The sequence below is a fragment of the Microtus oregoni genome, unplaced genomic scaffold, assembly GCF_018167655.1.
Source record: "Microtus oregoni isolate MIOR12 unplaced genomic scaffold, Mior012 000057F_ref0000458, whole genome shotgun sequence".
NCBI classification, from domain to species: domain Eukaryota; kingdom Metazoa; phylum Chordata; class Mammalia; order Rodentia; family Cricetidae; genus Microtus; species Microtus oregoni.
Window position 1 is genome coordinate 8,608,631 of NW_024543833.1, and position 23,708 is coordinate 8,632,338.

General features: G+C 42.2%; 1 protein-coding gene across 2 annotated transcripts in view; it reads left to right on the forward strand.

The window, feature by feature from the left end:
• Afg3l2 (AFG3 like matrix AAA peptidase subunit 2) overlaps positions 1-23,708 on the forward strand; it is a 47,067-nt gene that overhangs the window by 13,367 nt on the left and 9,992 nt on the right. For both annotated transcript variants that reach the window (XM_041639207.1, XM_041639209.1), the window contains 7 exons: positions 6,796-6,870; positions 9,476-9,600; positions 11,335-11,608; positions 15,000-15,137; positions 15,996-16,149; positions 19,191-19,298; positions 19,388-19,513. In XM_041639207.1, the coding sequence (XP_041495141.1) occupies positions 6,796-6,870; positions 9,476-9,600; positions 11,335-11,608; positions 15,000-15,137; positions 15,996-16,149; positions 19,191-19,298; positions 19,388-19,513 (1,000 nt within the window). The remainder of the gene's footprint in view (positions 1-6,795; positions 6,871-9,475; positions 9,601-11,334; positions 11,609-14,999; positions 15,138-15,995; positions 16,150-19,190; positions 19,299-19,387; positions 19,514-23,708) is intronic.

Below are 23,708 nucleotides of genomic sequence, written 5' to 3' on the forward strand. Positions count from 1 at the left end.
TAACAGCTCTTAGATCTGTCACCATTCTCCATTTACCAGATTTCTTTTTTACAACAAACACAGGAGAATTCCAAGGGCTGGTTGATTCTTCAATATGGTGAGCATCTAGTTGCTCTTGCACCAGCTGTTCCAATGCCTGTAGTTTATCTTCAGCTAGAGGCCACTGTTTGATCCATATTGGCTTCTCAGTTAGCTATTTTAAAGGTAGGGCTGTTGGTACCTCTAAAGGTTTGGTATTTGCTGTATGTTCTTGTACAGCCTGAATGGCTGGTGACCTTTTTCCATAATACCTCATCATATCCTTCCCAGAATTATGAGTTCCTGAAACTACAGGAATGTTAATCTGGGTATTCCATTGCTGTAGCAGGTCACGGCCCCATAAATTTATGGCAATATTGGCTATATATGGCCTTAGTCTTCCTATTTGCCCTTCGGGCCCTGTGCATTCAACCCATCTTGTGCTTTGTTTTACACGAGATAGGGTTCCAATTCCCAGGAACTGAACATCTACCTCTTGAAGAGGCCAATTCGGATGCCAAGATTCTGGGGTAATGATACTTACATCCGCACCTGTGTCTAATAAGCCTTCAATAAAAGTGCCATTTATACAGACTCTTAGCTTTGGTCGTTAATAGAAGTCTGCCAAAATATACGTTTACTCTGTCCTACTGGGTTTTTTGACTCATCCTCCACACGTATTTCATCATTTAGACCAGTATTACTTTTTACAGCAGAAATTGGAGCTTTTAATTTTCTTGGTGAGGCACGTTCTCCACTGTAACTGGGAATGACTGGGCCACTGTTGGCTTGGGGGCCTGCGAGAGGCCCCTCAAGGAGTTTCCCGATGGTATCGGGTTGCCTTGTTTGTCTGTTGTTGACCTGCATTCGTTGGACCAATGTCGGCCTTTACCACATCTCCTACATATACCTGAAGGCCTAGGTCTCCTATATTTGTCATTCCCAGGGGAGATAATATTCCTAGAAATTCTGTGCCTGCAATCCCTTTTCAGATGTCCTAATTTACCACAATTAAAACACCTGGCAGTTTGATGTCTCCTCATTGCTGTGGAAATTGCTTCTCCTACCCAAGATTCATCGTTATAGCTAAACGTCTCAACATTCATTGTATGCTGAATCCATTCATCCATAGGTGCTGATCTAGACTTTAAAGGCCCAATTATCTTTTTGCATTCTATGTTCGCATTCTGAAAAGCTAGAGATTCAAGAAGTATTTGTCTAGCCTCTGGGTCTGTTACCCCTATGCCCAGAGCCTCAATTAATCTTTGCAAAAAGTCAATAAAGAGTTCTCTCGGTCCCTGCCTAATTCTGGTATATGATTCAACCCTTTTTGCTGGATCTTGTATCCTATTCCAAGCATTTAAAGCTGCTTGGTGACATAGACACAGTACTTCATCATCATAAAGAGCTTGGACCTGTGGATCAGCATATTCTCCTGCACCAAGAATTTGATCTTGGGAAACCTCAACACCTTTTGCTCTTCCTTGCTGTTCCATATGTTTGGATTCTTCTCTGAAATAAATTCCAAACATCAAGGAAGGTCCATTATCTAAAACTGCAGACACTAACTGATGGAAATCATGGGGGGGTAGCTCTAGCATTAGAAGCCCAAGTCCTTATCATTTCCTTTACGTATGCAGAATGCAAGCCAAAATTAACAATAGCTTGCTTAATTTCTTTTAGATCATTCATTGCTATTGGCGTCCATCTAGCTTCTCTGACTCCCTTTGAGCCTTTAGAAGTTGACACTTTGTCAGAATTAAGTATAGGATATGCCGCTAAAACCTTGGGTAAGCCAGTTCTAATAGCTGGTGTTGGCATTGTATCCTGTCCTTGTGCCTTATTACTCTGTTCACCAGCTCCAATCGTTTCTTCAATCATTTCAAGTCTTTTTATTATTGTCTTTATTATTGTGTCTTTTGAATCCTGGATCTCCTGACCTGCATGAGTTTCTAGGAAAGATTGTATGGTTCTTAGGAGTGCCATGATCTTCCTAAATGATAGAATATGTAAAAGAATACTGAAACCTAGTAACTAGTAAATTAAGTTATCCCCATAGTCATATAAACCTTGCATGATATAACCCATTGTATTGGCAACCAGAACAATAAAATTCGCGTTGGAAACGAAAACTGCCATATTACCTATTATCCAGCAGGTGGCACTGTTGCCACGTCGCGACGTAAACAGGGTCCTGTTTCAGAGTCCGCCTAGTATTTGTTAAAAACTAGAAAATGTAAGTTGCTCAACAAAGTAAATGTAATTAAATCAATTCCAGAGACGGAACCAGAAACCCAGAATCCAGGGGTAGAGAAGAGCAACCTGGAAGCCGCTTATGCCTCCACGTGACAGAGTCACCCTGAGGGGTTGCAGCTTTCAGCAACCCCGTGCTCTTGTTCGCGCCACTTAAGAGCTGTGCTTGCAAGGGAGATTTAAAAACTACTCAGAAAAGAGCAAACCACGTGGCAGAGACTATGCAGGCCTGTGGAGTTTAAATCCACGTGGGGAGGCCAAGGCCACTGGCGGCGGCTGAGGAAGGGAGGGCTCCCGCCAAGCCGAACTCGCGGCTGGCAGCCGAGCGGGGAAAGGAGAGGTTCTAAAACCAAACGTTGGGTGCCAACTGAAGGCGTAAGTCATAAACAATGCCACACCAGTTTGGAATTATGATTAATAGGGTGGTATTTATTTAAAGGGGAAAAAACTTACAGATCACCATCAGCCCTCTGCGCAACCAGCAAGGGAGTCTAGTTTCCGGCGGAGCAGGAAGAGTGAAGAGAGAGAGGAAAGGGAAGTGGCCGCTTTTTTAAAGGGAGAGAGACCACGCCCCAATGGGCTGGTATCTCAGTGGCGATAGGCTGGAGGAGTGGGAGGACCTCCCGTAACAGGGCACTTCATAGAAATTTTGTTTATCAAGGGATGAGGTCATTACAAATGACCCTAGCTATCCCAGATAACAAATGAACAAATGCTCCCAAGCAGTATCTGTATGTTGCCTCCAACATTATTGGTGGATATTTGTTAGATAAGGTTGTTTCCAATCTACTTAGGATTTTCTTTTTTTTTAAAAAAAAAAAGATTTATTTATTTATTTATTTATTTATTAAGCATGCAATGTACTACTGGCAAGGAAGGCACCAGGTCTCATTACAGATGGTTGTGAGCCACCATGTGGTTGCTGGGAATTAAACTTGGGACCTCTGGAAGAGCAGCCAGTGCTCTTACCCTCTGAGCCATCTCTCCAGCCCCTCTACTTAGGATTTTCAACATTTATTACCATAACCACATACATCTTTTACATTACTCTGGGTCATGGAGGAGTGTATATCTTAAGGTCACATTTATTCATTAGTTTAGGTTGTAAAAGCTGATTAGATGGGAAATCCAAGGCAATTAAGATTGTTCTCTTAATGAAGGTTAAACAAGCTGAATATATAGTAGAATAGCAGTCTTACGTGACCTCAGGGTGTCTTGTTAACTTGGAGATGGGCTATAGTCACCTATCTCTTCTGCTCCCAACCCCTTTCCCTCCCTCTCCATCTCTTTCCCTGTCCCCTATTTCTCTGATTTTTGTTTGAGACAGAGTTTTTCTGTGTAACCTTAGCTGTCCTTGAACTCACTCTGATAGAGCTTGCCTCAGCTTCCTGAGTGCTGGGACTAAAGGCGTGCACCACCATACCTGGCAGGCAGCCTGTGTCTCTTTGTTGATGAATTCAGGCAATTTATGTATGAAGTCATTATAGAGAGATGCTTACTAAATTCTGGTGATTTTTTTTTTTTCCTGGTTGGTTGTATTGTTTGCTCTTCTCTGTAGGGTCAGGGGTAGTGTCAGGGTTTGCTGGCTTACTATGGAGGACATGGTGGATGCTTTCCTTATTTCTCCTGTTGAGCCATTCCTGTCCCAAAATTTAATCTTCCTGTACTAGTGTGATTGTTTTCTTTCTTCCTCTTCTGTGTGTAATATTCCTGTAAGTATCTTTTGCAGTGCCAGTTTGTGGTCATGAACTGCTTTCGTTTCTGCTTGTCTTGAAATGTACTTATTTTTCTTGTCAGTTTCACAAAATAACTGCAGAATATAAGCTTTGCTTGAAATAGACCATTTCATGTTTTCCTGGCCTTTAGAGTTGTTGATGAGAGATCTGACATCATTCTCATGTTTTGCCTTTGTAGATGAATTGACCTTTCCCCCTGATAGCATTTTTTATTATTGTTTCTTGGCTTTGTAGTTTTGACTTGTTGGGCATAATATGTAATATGTTACAGAGTTTATTCTCAGTGTGTATTTGGGGTTCTAGATGCTTCTTATGTTTGAATCTATTTCTTTCTCTAAGTTTTGCCATTATTTCTTCGAGTAGTTTCTCTGTACCCCCATTATTTATCTGAGCTCCTTATACTGTATGGCTTGTTAGACTGATTGTCGTCCAGAGTTTTGGGCATAGTAGTCATGCTCATTTTGTTACTATATATTCCTTATTGTTATTTTTTTTAAAAGATTTATTTATTATGTATGCAGTGTTCTGTCTGCATGTATGCCTGCAGGCCAGAAGAGGGCACCAGCTCATTTAAGATGGTTGTGAGCCATTATGTAGTTGCTGGGAATTGAACTCAGGACCTCTGGAAGAGCAGCCAGTGCTCTTAATGACTGTGCCATATCTCCAGCCCCCACTTTTTTTTGTTTGTTTGTTTTTTGAGAGGAGACACACTGACCTTAAGTTTCCCAAGTAGTTTTAGCCTTTCCTTTCTAGACAGAGCAGTTACCTCTTTGTTCCAGTTTCTCTGGACTTACTCTCAGCTTCCTTACTTTCGGTTTGTCCTTGTCAAACTTACTGAAAAGCAGATCATAAGAAATGAACATGCCTTAGAGGATTCATGCTGTCCCTGTCCTTCAGATGTGGTATTCCAAGAGTCTTAATAGAAGTGGGGAGGAAAGAATGCCATTAAGAATCAGATACAGGCACAGAGAAACCCTGTCTCGAAAAACCAAAAAAAAAAAAAGAAAAGAATCAGATACAGGGCTGACAAGATGGCTCAGTGGCTAAGACACTTTGAAACTTGATGACCTGACTTTAATCCAAGGAACCCACTTAAGGTGGAAGGAGAGGCTGGTCATCACAAAGTGACCTCTGACCTCTGTATGCTTACTGTGGCATGTGAATGTCTCACCCATACCTCCCCTCTCTTTATCTGTCACATACAAAAATAATAGTAATAGGAAATTTTTAAATCAGATATAGTTAGGAGGTTCAAGAAATCAAGTATATACTATATGATAGTCAGGGAATAGAAAAAAGAATCTTAAAATACCAAGTGTTGGAGATGAAAGCAGTCAGAATCATGGACTAAGAAGAGTGAAAATTGGAGAGCCCCTGTGGGGAGCAGTTTGACATATCTAGTACAGTTGAAGGGCTGTATGCTCTTCAGCGCGTCCTTAGTGTAACTGTCTGTAGATTGTGTATCCCAGAAGAACGCTTGAAGACATCGTCCAGAAGTTATTTACGGGGTGTTCATTGCAGCATTTGGTAAGGCTGTGTATGACTTGAAACAGCCTGTTAGTGAGCATGAAGGTAATTTGGGAGTGTGCTTATCAAATGTAAGACTCCACAGAATTAAAGTGCCAATGTATGTAAATCTTGCTCATGTGATTATAATGATATTTTATTTCTGTTTTAATAAATCTTCTCTGAAGATCAGAGGGCAAAACTAAGCCACACTAGAGGCCAGGCAGTGATGGCAAACACCTTTAATCCCAGGATTTGGGAGACAGAGGCAGACAGATCACTGTGAGTTCAAGGCTACCCTGGGATACACAAGATAGATCCAGGTGGTGATGGTTCACACCTTTAATCCCAGTGTTTGGGAGTCACACACCTTTAATTCCATCACTAGGGAAATAAAGACAGGAACGACTTGACTGGGTGGAGAGAGGAATATAAAGGGGAAGAGACAGGAACCACCCAGTGAAGTGTGGAGTCTGAGGATTCCTAAAAGACGGTATCTCACCCTTTTGGTCTGAAGATTTGGTAGAAGTAGAAGGTCTCTCTAGTGGTTTGCTGCTTTGTTTTTCTGAACTTCAGGTTGAACCCCAGTATCTGTCTCTGGGTTTTTATTATTTGTGCTACATGTAATGGTGGGAAGAAAAAGAAAGGTCAATGAAAACAACCATTTAAAAAGCATGAAAGCACCTGGCATGGTGTTGCACACCTTTAATCCCAGCACTCAAGAGGCAAAGGCAGGTGGATCTCTGTGAGTTTAAGGCCAACCTGGTCTACAGAGCAAATTCCAGGCAGCTAGGACTGTTAAACAGAGAAACTCTGTCTTGAAAAACTATCAAAACAAAAAAAATCATGTTTTTTGAAAAATACTTATTTTTATATGTATTTATGAGTGTCTGCATTTACATGTGCACTGTGTGTGTACTTGGTGCCCACAGAAGTCAGAAGAGGTGTCACATGCCCTGTGACTGGAGTTCAGGTGGTTGCTATCTACTGTGTGGATTCTAGGGATGAAATCCAGATCCTGTGCAAAAGCCACAAGTGTTCTTCATCACTGAGCCCTGTCTCCATCTACTCTTCATCCCCTGTGCCTTGTTTTGATACAGGGTCTCAAACCTGCAGTAGTCTTGGCTGACCTGGAACTTATACGGAGTGGTCTGACTCTTCCTCCTAAGAGCTAGGATTAAAAGCATACATCACTATGCCCAACGTGAAAATCAGAATAAAATAACATCTCAAGTATTTTCTATAAACTTATGTTTATATATTTGCCTTTTTAACATTCTAGGTGGACAGACTAGAAGTTGTCAACAAGCGATTTGTTCGTGTGACCTTCACACCAGGAAAAACTCCGGTTGATGGGGTAAGTAATTTTATAAATTGATGTGAGTTAGGAAATGAATATTTTTCAGGTTTAGAACTGACAAGAAACCATCCCTTGCATTGCATAGATATGTACAGTGGGAGAGTGGGATCCGGTGTGCCACAGGGGTGACACGCAGGGACATCAGCTGATATGTGCACATGCTGAAGCGTGGAGTGCTTCAGTGTTGGCTTGTTTTTTTGTTTTTGTTTTTTTAAGATTTATTTATTTATTTATTATGTACACAGTGTTCAGCCTCCATGTAAGCCTGCAGGCCAGAAGAGGGCACCAGATCTCATTACAGATGGTTGTGAGCCACCATGTGTTTGCTAGGAATTGAACTCAGAACCTTTGGAAGAGCAGTCAGTGCTCTTAACCTCTGAGCCATCTCTCCAGCCCAGGGTTGGTTTTGGTAATCATTTTAATTTCACACCTAGGACACAATGAAGAAGTGCTCAGCACTCCAGAATAATCTATGAATCTTTTTTTTTTTTGTAGTTTGAGACAGGGTTTCTCCATAGCTTTGGAGCCTGTCCTGGAACTAGCTCTTGTAGAGCAGGCTGGCCTCGAACACAAAGATCAGCCTGCTTCTGCCTCCCGAGTGCACCACCCTGTCTGGCAATGATTCTTGAAGACATTTGATTGGGAAAAATTTTAAATTTGAATTTCATGTGTTTTGAGGTAGTGTCTTTGAAACCAGTTTAGGATTCTTTCTGTTCATCAGTCTTCAACCTTTTTGTGATATTTATCTGTTTTCCTAGTTTTTGCTTTTTTACTTTTGAAATGGGGTCTTACTCTGTAACCCAGACTGCCCTTGAACTCATGGCCATCTTCATGCTTCAGTCCCTACAAGTGTGCAGGCATAACCAGTACACCTGGCTGTGCTGATCTGAAAATAATCTATATTCTGGTCCACCTAGTCTGGACTCTTATCTAGAGACACAGCAGAAGTGTCGGGTGCACAGCGATTATAAAGAGGGGGGAGGCTCCCTGCTCTGCCCCTACCCTACGTCTAGTCCTGGGTATCTGTGGTCCTGTTGTCCTCTCCCCCACTTTCTAGACTCGCTCAGCACCCACTTCTGGAGAGCATCCTCCCCTAACTGTCAGTTTCCTCTGTTAGTGCTGTCTGTGGTACTGTCTCCTCTAAAGGATAACTTCGATAAAGGAGAGGTCTTGTTTTCTAGGATTGGCATTTAATCTAAAATTTATAGCATTGCATTATTTTTATTTCTCCATTGTGCCACAGTAAACATTTATAACTCAAGGTTGTATGCTTTGTTTGGGTTTTGATATTAGGGACTGAACCTAGAGTCCTATAGCTTAACAAGTACTTTACCACTGAACTATATCCCCAGCCCTGCTTCTTAAGACTGTAGTCAGTCTGGTGTGGACAGCTGCAATACCAATGCTTGAATCGGGTTCAGGGTTCTTCTTGGCTACACTGAGTATGTGTGGACTTTCCCCAGTTCTGTTCCTTAACCAGTAAAGCATAATAACACTCACGTCATCTAGAGTTAAAGTAGGTAGGATGTAGTGTTTTTAAGATATGTCCCACTTTGTAGAAGGCTCAGGTTTTGATCTCAGATTTTCCTGGGATTTGGAACCATTTTCCTATGGACCTGATGGGGGGGGGGGGTCATTATTTTTGTGCTATTTTATAGAATAGCTATCTCTCCTAGGTTCTTCAGGTCCACCCCACCCCAGGAATCCCCCAGCCTTCAGTATTAGAAGGGTAATGCCCAGCACAGCATTCCTGGTACTTTTCTACTGGCCAAGTTTGATTATCACTATCGTCCTGATCCCACTTCTTATCAGGATCCTCAAAGGCGAATGAGTTGATGTATATTTAAGGGCTCAGCAAGGCCTTATGCAGAGTATGCATAGCCAACTTGAGCTGTTACTGTTGTATCCCTCGGTGTTTGGAGATCGGCTCTGGGAAATGGGCAAGGAGAAAAGAGTCTTGTTCATCTTCAGAAAGCAGTTTCTCTTCTTAATGCTTTTCTTTAAAAAAAAAAGTTTATTTTGAGATTTTATCTTTATTTTATGTGTGTGGATATTTTACACTGAATGTCTGTGTGCCACATACATGCAGTGTTTATAGAGGCCAGAAGAGGGTGTTGGATCCTCTAGGCTAGTTGTTAGAGTTGTTAGCTGATATGTGGGTGCTGGAAATTGAACTTGGGTCTTTAGAAAGAGCATCAGTGCCTCTAACATGGAGCCGTCTCTAATCCCAGTGCTGTTCTTTGAGTTTATAAGTTTCAAGCTACTGAGGAATATTGCTAAGGAAATATTTACTTGCCAAGGATTGCCATGTGTTTTCACCAAGTTTAAAAAACAAAACAAAATAAAACATGTCTTTAAAATCAGGTTTTTATTTTATAGATAAATCTTCAGTGTTTATGATTTTTTTTTAAAGACAGGGTCTCTGTATGTAGCTCTGGAAGTCTTGGAACTCCTTTGTAGACCATGCTGACCAGTGCTGGAATTAAAGGCATGCGCCACCAGTGCCCAACTCTGAAAAATTCTTAATGGGCTAAATGCTTTAGAAAATTCAGAGTTTTGTTTGTTCTTCATTCTAAGGATATTTCTTTTTCTGTTTTTATAGCAATATGTCTGGTTTAACATTGGCAGTGTAGACACCTTTGAGCGGAACCTGGAGACTTTGCAGCAAGAATTGGGCATAGAAGGGGAGAACCGGGTACCTGTGGTCTATATTACTGAAAGTGATGGGTAAGAAATCATTTTAAGTACATGCTTTGTGACAGACATGGTGCACATTCCTATAATCTTAGAGATTGGGAGACTGAGGCAAGAAGATTGACAGGAATTTGAGGCCAGCTTCGGGTACATAGAAAGACCTTGTCTCAGAAAGCTTGAAAGATAAATAAATAATAGAAAAACAGATTTAAGTACAGGTGCTATTCAATAGTTCACTATCTTTTTGTCATCAAGTGACAGGTTACAAAGTTAGTCTTTATTTTTAAGTGTTTTTTTTTTAAGTTTTTTGTCCTATGTGTACACCTGCACACTGGAAGAAGGCATCAGATCCTGTTATAAATGGTTGTAAACGACAACCATGTGGTTGTCGGGAGTTTAACTTGGGACCTCAGAAGAACAGCCAGTGCTTTTAACTGCTGAGCTGTCTCTCCAACCCCCATAAATTAAAGTCTTAAGCAAGTCTTGGTCTGTTTGACCATATTGAAAAATAAATCTGTAGTAATTTAGTTTTTGCACTTGACTACCTTCTTTTCTACACGACTGTTTAGAGTGTTATGGTCCCGCATGCTATTCTTGAAGGGTTTTTGCATGAAGAGCCCTGTGTCATTTACCTTTATAGTTAATAGTTTTCCAGGATGTAAGAAATTCTTCCAGGCTAGAGAGATGGCTCAGTGGTTAAGAGCACAGACTGACTTGGGTTCAATTCCCAGCACCCACATGTAGCTCACAATTATCTGTAATTCTAGTCACAGGGGATTCAGTGCCAACTTCTGACCGCTTTGAGCACAAGTCATGCAATGGTGCACAGACATCTGTGCAGACAAAATATTTATAGGGCTTCTCTGTAGCTTTGAGGCTTGTCCTGGAACTTGATGTGTAGACCAGGCTGGCCTCAAACTCATAGGGATCCACTTGTCTCTACCTCTCAAGTGCTGGGATTACAGGCTTGCGCCATCACTGCCCAGCTACCCCTAGATTTTTTTTTTTTTTCCGAGACAGGGTTTCTCTGTGGCTTTGGAGCCTGTCCTGGAACTGGCTCTGTAGACCAGGCTGGTCTCGAACTCACAGAGATCCGCCTGCCTCTGCCTCCTGAGTGCTGGGATTAAAGGCGTGCGCCACCATCGCCCGGCTTAGATTTTTTTTTAACAGTGTTCAAAACTATATAAAAATTTATCAAATTTGTACTTAAAAGTTACATTGGATAAAGGTTATTAAGACAAAAGATAGATTACATCCCTAGGCTTTGAGGCATTCATGCAGGCTCCATATTGCAGAGGTTCTGCTAGAAGAGAGCCTTAAGTCTGTTAAACAAAAGAGGCCTGTGGCGCTCAGGGCAGAGACATTAGACATTGTATAAATTACTTCCCAAACTGCCATGCTGTTAAATGAAGGCGTTTCCTGAGGTTGAGGCCTCCCAGTACGAGAACTGGAGTCTGAGACTAACACCAGGTTAGGCTAAACATTTAAGTGAGTGATTGGAAAGAAAAACTTGGTAGTAGCTAGATGATAATAAAATATAAAGAGCATACATGTTGAGACAAAGTTCCTTTTTGTTATTCCATGACTTTACTTTAAGATATAAATATGCCAAGAGTCTTCTATATCTCAGACAAACTAGAATATTTCGAAATATTAGTTTTTTGAAAATACTGGATTTTTAAAAGTTTTATCAATTGCCCTGATGTCTGAGGCAGTTGGGAAACTTGCCACCCCTCTTACCAGCTGCATTGTTGTCTTCTCCTCTAGTTCCTTCCTGCTGAGCATGTTGCCCACCGTGCTCATTATCGCGTTTCTACTCTACACCATAAGAAGAGGGCCTGCTGGCATTGGTCGGACTGGCCGAGGAATGGGTGGACTCTTCAGTGTTGGGGAAACCACGGCAAAGGTCTTAAAGGATGAGATAGATGTGAAGTTCAAAGATGTGGCTGGCTGTGAGGAGGCCAAGCTAGAGATAATGGAATTCGTGAATTTCCTGAAAAACCCAAAGCAGTATCAAGATTTAGGAGCAAAAATCCCAAAGGTAAAAAGATACTCGGAGGGATTAACTCCAAAACTTGTGTCTCTCTGAAGCTGTCACCTCGTTACTTACTTAATTAGTCATTTTTCTTTCTGATTTTGTTTCTGTCTAATTCAGTTCTGTAGCCTGTTTTCTGTATCTCATTCTATCGATTTTGTGTATTTCTGAAAGAGTTTGGTTTTTTTCTCCTCATGGAAGCCTTTTTTTGCCTTTATTCTCCCTCTAGTCTGATTTAGATACCCTCCCACCCCATCCCTTGTCAGCTGTAGCCCCTACTAGCATTTTCATACTGCAGTGGCCCAGCCTTTTCTTCCACATAGTGCTGGGTCATCTGCTCGCACCTGATACTGAGGCCTTGGCACAGCATTGTCGAAGGAGAGACAACACTAATGTTCACTTTCAGCACCTGCCTCATAACTGCTGTGCTAGGGCTGCTCTTGTACCACAGCGGCTTTGCAGCCTGCTAGGCATAAAGTAGCAACTTGCTGTTTGTTAAATGGATTGCTTATGGGTGGGGGTCCTGAGGGTTGAACATGTTTGCTAGCACAAGGGTCTTGTGCATGCTAGCCAAACACTCTACTACTCAGCAATAGATATTCCTACATCAGCCTTTCAAGGAGTTAGGATTACAAATATGTGCTACAAGGCCCAGCTTGGATTAGCTGTTAAGTGGATAAAATAATTCATTAATAAAGCTTACTTTAAAGAAATGCTTAGGGGCTGGAGAGTTGGCTCATTAGTTCAAATACTTTCTGTTTTTTTGAGAAGACTGGAGTTTGGTTGCTAGCACCTATATCATGTGACTCACAGCCGTGAGTAGCTCCAGCTCCAGGGAACCCAGTGGCTTCTGGTTTCTGTAGGCACTTGCATACATGTGGCACACACATATACATACATACATACAAACATACATACATACATACATACATACAGATAAATGTTTCATAAAAGAAATGCCTTTGTTTGTTTGGTAGATAGGTTCTTACCATGTAGCCCTTGTTAGCCTGGGACTTGGTGTGTAGACCAGGATGGCTCAAACTCACAGAGATCTGTTTGCCTCTGTCTCTCATGGTGGCATTAAAGGTGTGTGCCACCATACTTGGTCTGAAAAAAGCTTTGTAAAAGAAATCATTTCTATTATTTTCATGTCCCATCTATATGGATAAAAAAATCATGTTCATGGTAAAATAATTTGCCATTACTTAGTACCATTCACATCATACCTAGGCAGATGAAAATAAACATTTTGTAAAAAGATGTACTTATTACTTGTATAGTATTCTGTCTTCATATATGCATGCATGTCAGAAGAGGACACAAGATCTTATTACAGATAGTTGTGAGCCACCATGTGGCTTTTAGAATTGAACTCAGGACTTCTGGAAGAGCAGCCAGTGCTCTTAACTTCTGAGCCATGTCTTCAGCCCTAAAATAAACAAATTTTAAAAAGTGTTCGAGTGTTGTATTGCAGTCTTGAAATCGTGTGTCTTTTGACCATATTATTCATCTCTCTACACACAGTATTTGGAAATAAGAGTCATATGTTTGTTTGTTCATTTATTTATTAGTTTTTCAAGATGGCTTCTCTTTGAAGGTCTAGCTGTTCTCACTTTGTAGTCCAGGTTGGCCTTGAACTCAGAGATTCACCTGCCTCTGCCTCCTGAGTGCTGAGATTAAAGGCGAGCATCACCACTGTCTGACTTTTTTTCTCTCCAAGACAGGGTTTCTCTGTGCTTTGGTGCCTGACCTGGAACTCACTCTGTATTCCAGGCTGGCCTCGAACTCACAGAGATCTACCTGCCTCTACCTCCCCAGTGCTGGGGTTAAAGGCGTGAGCCACCAGTGCCTGGTGATTTTTTTTTTTCTTATTTACTTTGTGTATGTGAATAATTTGCTTGCATGCATGTTTGTGCGCCATGTGGGCCTGTTGGATCCCCTGTAACTGGAGTTACAGATGGTTGTGAGTCGTTATGTGGGTGCTGAGTGTTGAACCCATGTCCTTTTCAAGAGCAACAAGTGCATTTAATCACTGAGGCATCTTTCTGGCACTATGTACATTTTTAAGACGGAACAGTTTCTGATGTATCACTTAGTGGAAAGTCAACAGAGGAGTGAATCCACACATGTTAGGCCCTTTTCTGTCACTGTGATGAGACACCATGAGTAAGACATTTCATAGAAGGGTTTATTTGGGCTCACATCTTGAACGACAAGCACAAAGCAGAGAGCAAACCAGTAAAGCTGCAGGTCTTTAAACTCTAAAGCACATCTGCAGTGATGCAGTTCTTCTGTAAGACCACACCTCCTCAACCTCTGCAACAGTGCTGTCAGCTGGGGACCACGACTTCAAGTGCCCATTCTCATTTCTCATTCCAGCTACCATAGTACAGTTAGGCTTTAGGTAGACGTGAATCTATGCAAAATAGTTACTGACTTATACATTTTCATGAAAGTAAAAGCCAGTGTTTATGTTTATTACATAGATTCAAAAACCAGTTTTACCTTTTTTTAAAAGATTTATTTATTTATTATGTACACAGTGTTCTGCCTGCATGTACATCTGCAGGTCAGAAGAGGGCGCCAGATCTCATTACAGATGGTTGTGAGCCACCATGTGATTGTTGGGAATTGAACTCAGGACCTCCGGAAGAGTGGTCAGTGCTCTTAACCTCTGAGCCATCTCTCCAGCCCCCACCAGTTTTACTTTTTTTTTAAATATTTATTTATTTATTATGTATACAACGTTGTCTGTGTATATGCCTGGAGGCCAGAAGAGGGCACCAGACCTCATTACAGATGGTTCTGAGCCACCATGTGGTTGCTGGGAATTGAACTCAGGACCTCTGGAAGAGCAGGCAATGCTCCTAACCACTGAGCCATCTCTCCAGCCCCACCAGTTTTACTTTTAAAGAGCAAAATAATTTTGTAAATTGGGAATGTGGTGTCCATGTTTCTTTATTGTTTAAGGAACAATTTATTAGCCTGGCTGCTTTCTTTTCATACTTTTACGATGAAAGCTTAAAAACCACTAAAGCAGCTGCACTACAGTTCCCAGCCATTAGAACAAACTCACATCCTTGTGGTGTTGGGGATACAGCCCAGTGCTTTGCATGCTGGCCAAGTCTACCACTGAGCCGCCCACACACACTCGGCACTGAAGATCTTTAAATAGGAAGTGTTTAGATTTCCCCTCGCGTTGTTGGCAGATTAGCCTGAAACAGACCTGTCCCCCTCTGACAACTCTCATATCTTCTCTACTGTAAAGACCTCTGCTGTAATGTAAATGTTCCACTAGTCACTAAGATTTAGAGTCAGAGGTACCTTTGGAATTATGATAGGTGTGCAGTTTCTGTTTTCAAGATTCTGATTAAATGTAATCTCTCTGTGTCTGAAGGGTGCCATTCTCACCGGCCCTCCAGGTACTGGTAAGACGCTGCTAGCTAAGGCTACAGCTGGAGAAGCCAATGTTCCCTTCATCACTGTCAGCGGATCTGAATTTCTGGAGATGTTTGTGGGTGTTGGTCCAGCCAGGGTAAGTCTTGTTCTGTTCTGGTGATGGAACTCGTTTACTACAACCCATTCCCCTGGGTGTGGACTGGTGAGGATGACCCTGTCCCTGGAGTCCCCAGAGTGACCTCCCCACCTCCCCCAGTACTGTAGTTCATTCTTAAGATAATTTATATATTTCAATAAGTGGCTTTACTTTGTGGATAATTTCTTCTGGCAGGACTTTATTGAGGCATATTTAACAATTGATATGAGTGTCCAGTTAAATGCCTTTTAGATCTGTGCAGTGTTAATAATACATTTTACTCACTTTAAGAAGAAACCCATTTAATCCCAGCACTCGGGAGGCAGAGGCAGGCGGATCTCTGTGAGTTCGAGACCAGCCTGGTCTACAGAGCTAGTTCCAAAACCACAGAGAAACCCTGTCTCGAAAAAACCAGAAAAAAAAAAAAAAAAAAAAAAAGAAGAAACCCGGGTCCTTTAGCAATCTCTCCATCCCCTTAGCCCTCTGCAGACTCTAACATCTCTAGATTTCCTGTTTCAGACATTTCAAATAAATGGAATTGTATAATGCATGATCTCTTTTGTTTTGGGCTTTTTGTTTTATATTTTTAAAAAATAAGCTGGGCGTGGTGGTGCATACCTTTAATCTCAGTACTCAGGAGGCATAGGCAGTCAGATCTCTGAGTTGAAGGCCAGCCTGGTCTATAAAGCAAGTTTCAGGACTGCCAAGGTTGTTACTCAGAGAAGCCCTGTACTGAAAAACGTTATTTTTATGTGTGAATGTTTTTCCCGTATGTATGTGTGCCACCATGCTCTTCTGAGGTTAGTCTTGGTAAACTAGTAATATTGACTTGACAAGTAACTCAATCTTTCTGTCAAGGTCCGAGATTTATTTGCCCTTGCTCGTAAGAATGCCCCTTGCATTCTCTTCATTGATGAGATCGATGCTGTGGGAAGGAAGAGAGGTCGAGGCAACTTTGGAGGGCAGAGTGAGCAGGAGAACACGCTCAACCAGCTGCTTGTGGAGATGGACGGTGAGTGTCACGGACATTCTCTAAAGGCTCAGCAGAGGAACAGAGTTCTAGTCCAGCACCCACGGGGTGACTCACAATCCAGTTTCAGGGGACCCAGCGCCCTCTCCTGGTCTCAACAGGCACGTACCTGATGCACATACATGCACCCAGTGTTGTTTTATACCAGTATCTTAACTAGCATCCTGCTTAGCATTGGTGATAAGATTATATTGACTAAGAAAATGGGTAAAATGATGAACAAAAGAGCTAATGTCTGTCTCATTCTCAAAGTTGAATATGGTTCTGAAATATTGCAAAAACCCAGGTGCAATGAAATGTGAATTTTGCAAACGTTGAATACAGGTGATTTTTGAACTTTGTGGGTTTGCATTTAAGTTGAAATTATCCTAGTTCTCTGCATGTTTACACCTATAATAGTAGTCACAATCTTTTTATGTCCATCCAATTCTGTGCTGTACATTTTTAGCAATTACATTAAGGTTCTGCTTGCTAATGTTTTTGTACACCACTGGTTTCAAATAAAGTATCAATTTTATAAAAAAAAAAGAAACTATCCTAAGTCCAAAATACAGTGAGTCCTCCTGACCCACAGAACTTCCTGCTGAGCAGCACAACACACTGCAGAGTATGTTTCTTAAGGGTGGTGTGGCTGACTGGGAGTTGCAGCTCGCTGCTGTCACCCAGCATAGCTGGAGAGGATCAAGCCAAACAGTGAAAGAGGCAGATTCAAAATTTGAAGTGCAGTTTTAACTAATTGTGTATCACTTTCACCCCATCGTTGAGTTAAATCCATGTATACTCCTTAACCTAGAAAGTAGCTTTTTTGTCAGTTAAGAGGCAGTTTCTGGGGCTGCTGCATCCTTCCTGCTGGGAGGTGTGTGGACAGAAAGGGAAGGCACAGTGCCAAGCGTCACGCTGGCTTAGATGAGGAAGCCAGGTGCGGTATCAGAATGTGGAGGTGGAGACCTTGCTCCATTCTGTGGCATTCGGTTCACCCTTCAGACTCTAAGTTCAAACCGAGTGCCTCTTTGGGGTACCAGCCCATGAAATCTTTTGGTGCCTGTGTCCTGAGGTCAGAGGATGGCTAGAAACATTTGAGAACAGCTGAGAAAACTCAGGCATTCAGGGACAAAGGGATGGCTTAATGATTAAGACCATGGGTTCCTTTATACCAAAGACCCCAGTTTCATTTCCAGCAACCCAAGCAGTTCAGCGTAGAACTGTCACAAACACCTGTAACTTTAGCATCTGACCTGAGGGTACCACAACTTACATGTGTATACACTCATGTAATTAAAAATAATAACAATAGCTTGTTGGTAGTAACACATGTCTTTAATTCCAGCACTCAGGAGACAGAGGCAGGTGGATCTCTGTGAGTTTGAGGCCAGCACGATCTACAGAGCGAGTTCCAGGGCAGCCAGGGCTACACAAAGAAAGAAACCCTGCCTTGGAAAAAAGTCTAGAAAAGAAAGAAAACTGTTGAGCGTAGCAGTATAGCACTTGAGAGGCAGAGCTTAGAGACGCATCACAAGGTTGGTCCACATAGTAAGTTTAGGATAGTGTAGAATACAGAGTGAGACTCTAGCCTAAACAGGAAAAAAATTAAAAAAATTTGATTCTTGAAACTGTGCCGTGTAAAGGAAAGGGCTAGAGAGAGAATGACTAGGGTGCTGGAGTGGTTATGGAGGAGTCAGTCCCTGAGGCTGGCTGTCTCAGCTGGTCTTCAGTACATGCCAGAATCCTGAAGAAGTCGGCTCTGATGCCAGTGAAGGATGGACATGCCAGTGAGAGGGAGGGCAAGCAGGCAGAGAGAAAGCTTCCTTCTTCCGTGCCCTTTATATAGATATATTCTATCAGTCTGTGTATTGCTATAAGGGTGTGGCCAACCTGCAAGGTTCCCTTCTGGCATCTTTCTTTGACAGCTGCATGGAATCTCCTTGACTCTGCCTACTCTCTGTATATCTCTGTTCAGATTTCCCTCCTGCCTTTACTAAGCCATTGGCTGAAACAGCTTTATTTATTAGCTAATAAAAGCAACACATAGCCGGGCGGTGGTGGCGCATGCCTTTAATCCCAGCAGAGGAGGCAGAGGCAGGCGGATCTCTGTGAGTTCGAGGCCAGCCTGGTCTACAAGAGCTAGTTCCGGGACAGGCACCAAAGCTACAGAGAAATCCTGTCTCGAAACACCAAAAAAAAAAAAAAAAAAAAAAGCAACACATATACAGGACTTCCCACATTAATTTAAAAGTGGATCTTCCCACCTTAAAAGATCAGAATTTAATTGAGTGTTCACACTTCAAATGATTTAATTAAGGGGGAAAAACTCTCACAGGTGTACCCAGCCTTTAGGTTTTATTCTAGATATAGTCAAGTTGACAACCAAGAATAGCCATCACAACAGCTGATAATAATTGTTTATTTCAGAGTTGCTACCAGAGGGCATATTCAGTGTTCCAGCACAGGTCCTAAGTCTCTGAGTGATTGATGGATGCCCAGTTATCCTGTTCTCATGCTTCAGAGTCATATTGCCCTCATATATGCATACAAGTGTCTTTTAGCTAAAATAAGTATTTTTAAAAATATGAGTAAATAGTAGCAAAAACTTTAATATGCGATTATTATAACTAAGAACAAGGTGACTAATGAGAAAAATGATTCAAGTTTTGGATTTAAAACTGCTAGATAAGGATCTGGAGAGATGGCTCAGCAATTCAGAGCACTGACTGCTCTTCCAGATGGTCTCTGTTTGATTCCAGCACTCACCTGACAGTTCACAATAATCTTTTAATTAGTCCCAAGGGACTGTAATCTCACGCCCTCTTCTGGTCTCCACAGGCACTACACACACATGTGCACAGACATACATACATACAGGTGAAACACTCACACATATGAAATTTTTAAAAGTTATTGGTAAAAATAGAAAACAACGTCTGATACAGATATGGATTTATGATGTCCATCTACTGCTAGCTAGTCTTGCTTTCTGTCCTGTGTTGTTTAATTCTGACTCCACATGTTAATTACCACCTTTTTAGGCTTCAACACAACCACCAATGTGGTCATCTTGGCAGGCACAAATCGGCCAGACATCCTGGATCCAGCTCTTTTGAGGCCAGGCCGCTTTGACAGGCAGATCTTTATTGGTGAGATGGTATTCACTGGGTTCAGTCCAAGTTTGTGGTTGAGATGTGCCTCACTGTGACCGTTTTTCCCTTAAAAATAATTTCTAAAGGACCCCCAGACATAAAAGGACGAGCCTCAATCTTCAAAGTTCACCTTCGGCCACTGAAACTAGACAGTGCCTTGGAAAAGGAGAAATTGGCTAGAAAACTGGCATCCTTAACCCCAGGGTTTTCAGGTAAGTGGAAATTACTGCTGTTTTTAAAGTATTTTTTAATCACTGGCAAGTACCAGGTCACTTCAGTTCCTCTCACTTGGGGCCTTCGTCAGATGTTTTTACCTTTTAATTATGGGAAACTTCAGATGTGTGCATAATTAGAGGATCAGAAAATTGACCCTTGAGCACTTCGCCAGCTTTGAGAATGCGCAGGTGGCTGTTAACATCCAGGCGTGGACTCCACCCTCTATCAGCATGGTGGATTATGAGCAGTTTCTAGCATATCCCTTCATCCATGAATCTTTGAGAATTTGTTCCCAAATGTCTTTTAACAGTTACTGATAGAGATAGCATGCTGCAGCACTCACCAGTACTAAGTGTAAGTTCGGTGGGTGAGTTAGCTTTTTCATTTAAAGCTTTTAATTTCTTTGTATTGTATTTTGACATGTTGGTTCTGTGATGTTGTGGGGAGATCCTTTGGACATGTGCTTTTGGAGCTCTAAAAATTTTTACATTTGGATATCCATTTCTTTCTCGGGATCTGGAAGTTTTTCTTCGAATTTATTCACAAAGCCTTTAGTGTTTATCTCAGTTTTTTCTATACTATAGATTCTTAAATGTGTTCTCTTGATCCTAGTCTGTTGGTGATACTCTCCACTTTTTTATTTGGCTCAATACGTTTTTCTTTTTTAGAATTTATTTAATTATTTCAAAACTTAGTTTCCTTGCTGAGTTTTTTTCCATGTTGTTGCTGACTTCTCAGCCATTTTCCTGACTTTACCTCTGTGTTGCTGGCTTTCCGCTCCAGAACCTAAATTGAATTCATTTGATCATTTTTATTATTAAGCTTTTAAGTTATCATCTGGCATTTTATGTCTTTCAGTATCTTTGATTTGAATATTTGAAGAGGCATACAAAATTCCATGAAAGTATGAAGGTGCATAAAAATAATAAAAGTCTTTCTTAACCATGAAGTAGCACTCGAGAGGCAGAGGCAGGCGGATCTCTGTGAGTTTGAGGCCAACCTGGTCTACAAGAGCTAGTTCCAGGACAGACTCCAAAGCTACAGAGTGTAGTAATAAGAGCGGCAGGGCTGCGTCCTCAGCACCCTGGCCGCCTGGCTAGCTTATGCCCGAAATAACAACACACAAACTGTATTCATTTAAACATTGCTTGGCCCATTTCTATCTAGCCTCTTCTACGCTAACTCTCGCACCTGGACTAGCCCATTTCTTATAATATTTGTAGCACCCCAAGGTGTGCTTACCGGGAAGATTCTAGCCTACGTCCATCCTGGGTCGGAGCTTCATCGCTTCGGAGCATGGCGTCTCTGTCTGAGGCGTCTTATCTCACTTCCTCTTCCTCCCAGCATTCTATTCTGTTTACTCCTCCCACCTATGTTTTAACCTATGAGGGTCAGCCAAACAGTTTCTTTATTTTTTTAACCAATGACCTTCCTCCATCAACAGAGAAACCTTGTTTCAATATATATATATATATGCATACTTTGAAGCTGGAGATACATCTTAGTCAGCCTGTGGTGGCACCCTCCTCTAATCCCATCACCAGAGTGTGTGTGTGTGTGTGTGTGTGTGTGTGTGTGTGTGTGATGTAGATGGGGTGGAGGCAGGAAGATTGGGAGTTTAAGGTTATGTTGGGCTACATAGAGACAAATAGTAATTGTTCTTTGTTATTGTGTGTATGTTTGGGGGTATGGAAGGCACATGCACATGCTATGGCCCACATGTGGCAGTCAGAGGACAACTCTGAAGTCACTTCTCTCCTTCTACCTTACATATGTTCTGGGGCTTGAACGCAGGTCATCAGGTTGCAGTGTAAGCATTTTACTAACTGAGCCATCCTGATCGGCACTTGATAGTGAACAATTCTGTTTCAAGAAAAAGAAAAGTTGTAGTTTGTTTCTGAGTCTTTAGGAATTGGAGAATATTGGCTATGTGCCCTGGAGAGGGGCAGCAGCCTGAACTGTGGACTCTTGAGTGGCTCCCTGGGCGTTGGGCAGTTCTGAGGGAGTGCTGATGTGGATGAAAGTTTTCACTTTGGTGGCTTCCCTTGTCTGTATATGTGGAACCTCCGCTGGCTCTGCTTAGCTTTGCAGTCTGTAGACTGTGCTTCCATGTTTATGCTGACTTCTAGGTTCTGCCCTGCTGCTTGAATTACACCCACTGGGGTGTTAAGGGTCTGGCTGGAGGGTGAGGGGTTCTCAAGGGTTTTGAGGGTGGAGAAGGAATCTATGAGGCACAAGGCCTGTGTTCAGATTTTCAGTCTCCTGTGTGCTCATCATCTTGCTGGAATGATACAGCTGTGATGTCAGGTATTCATTGGAGGGTCAGTGTGCAGAAAGCAATGGTTCCAGGGGTTGATCTTATCCTCAGGAAGTGATGTCTTCTCCAAGAAGGGTAGGACTGCTTTTTCCTGTTCACTCCTGCCCTTTTTTGTTTGTTTTGTTATTTTGATCCACATCTGGCCCTTCTGTTTTCCACAACTTCCTCCCAGAGTCCTCTCACCCTAGGACTGTGGCAGGTTAATTCAAGTGATTATTCTATGTTCTTAGACCTCTGGGGCAGCTCAGTTTTAAACACTAGATTCCTTCCGTGATAGTGCCTGACTACTTACTCCAAGTAAGTAGTAGTCCCCAAAACCTGCCACCAGAACAGATGGTTGGGAAGCCTGTGCTTGTTCTGTGGGTGGCACTGCCCATCTCTTGACAACAGTGCTGCCTTCTGATAGGCTTCTGCTTTTGCCCACCTGAGAGCTGCCCAGCCTGAGCATGCTCTGCTGGGTCTGACCTCTCCCACGTCACCTTCCGTGTTCTGTGCTTTTCAGCCATCCTGTCAATACCATTGTGAATTTCTGAAGCTTTCTTTGTCCTTTGAGTAAATTCCATTTTTTCTTACCCTGATCCTTCTCCTTCAGTGGGCCACACAGAGGCAGTTTCTTGTGGGTCATGTTACCCAGAAGTACTGTACTGTTTAAAACTTGTTTACTGCCGGGCGGTGGTGGCGCACGCGTTTAATCCCAGCACTCGGGAGGCAGACGCAGGCGGAGCTCTGAGTTTGAGGCCAGCCTGGTCTACAAGAGCTAGTTCCAGGACAGGAACCAAAAAGCTACGGAGAAACCCTGTCTCGAAAATCCAAAAAATAAAAAAAATAAAACTTGTTTACTTAGCTCACTTGTGTTAACATACACGTAACCTGAGAAATCCACGTTAAGGCCATTATGTGCCAAACAAACATTTGACAAGCTTCACATTGGCTGGGCGTTGGTGGCGCACGCCTTTAATCCCAGCACTTGGGAGGCAGAGGCAGGCGGATCTCTGTGAGTTCGAGGCCAGCCTGGTCTACAAGAGCTAGTTCCAGGACAGGCACCAAAGCTACAGAGAAACCCTGTCTCGAAAAACCAAAAAAAAAAGAAAAGAAAAGAAAAAGAAAAAAAAGACAAGCTTCACATTACTTACATTTAGTTTGTTAGACAAATGTACTAGATTATTTTAATATATGTTTATTATTATAAGTTATGTAAGCATGTCGTCTAACATGCCCATAAGTCATTTTTCCAGCAAAGATGGCAAAACTAAGAAGATTAATGTGCATTTAAAAATAATGTCATTGGAGTCCCACAGCCAAACATTACGTGGAGCTCAGGGAATCCTGCAAAAGAAGGGGAGAATGGATCATGAGAGCCAGATGGGTCAAGGACATCACAAGAAAACCCACAGAATCAGCCAACCTGGACTCATAGGGGCTCACAGAGACTGAATCAACAGCCAGGAAGCCTGCATGGGTCTAGCCCTCTGCACATATGTGACAGTTGTAGAGCTTGGGCTTCTTGTGGGACTCCCAACAGTGGGAGAGGAGCTGTCTCTGAATCTTTTGTCTGTGTTTGAGACCCTTTTCCTCATACTGGGTGCCTTGTCCAGCCTTAATATGAGGAGGTGCATAGTCTAACTACAACTTGGTATGCCATGTTTGGTTGATATCCATGGGAGGCCTGCCCTTTTCTGAAAGAAATGGAGGCGGGTAGGTGGGAGGGGGTCTTTGGTCAGGTTGTAATATATGAAAGAAGAATACATTTTTTAAAAATTTTAGAAAATACTGTCATTGGGCTTAGTAGTTATGAGCACTAGCTGCCCTTCCAGAGGACCCAGGTTCAACACCCACACAGCTAACAACAATCTATAGCTCTAATTCCAGGTGAT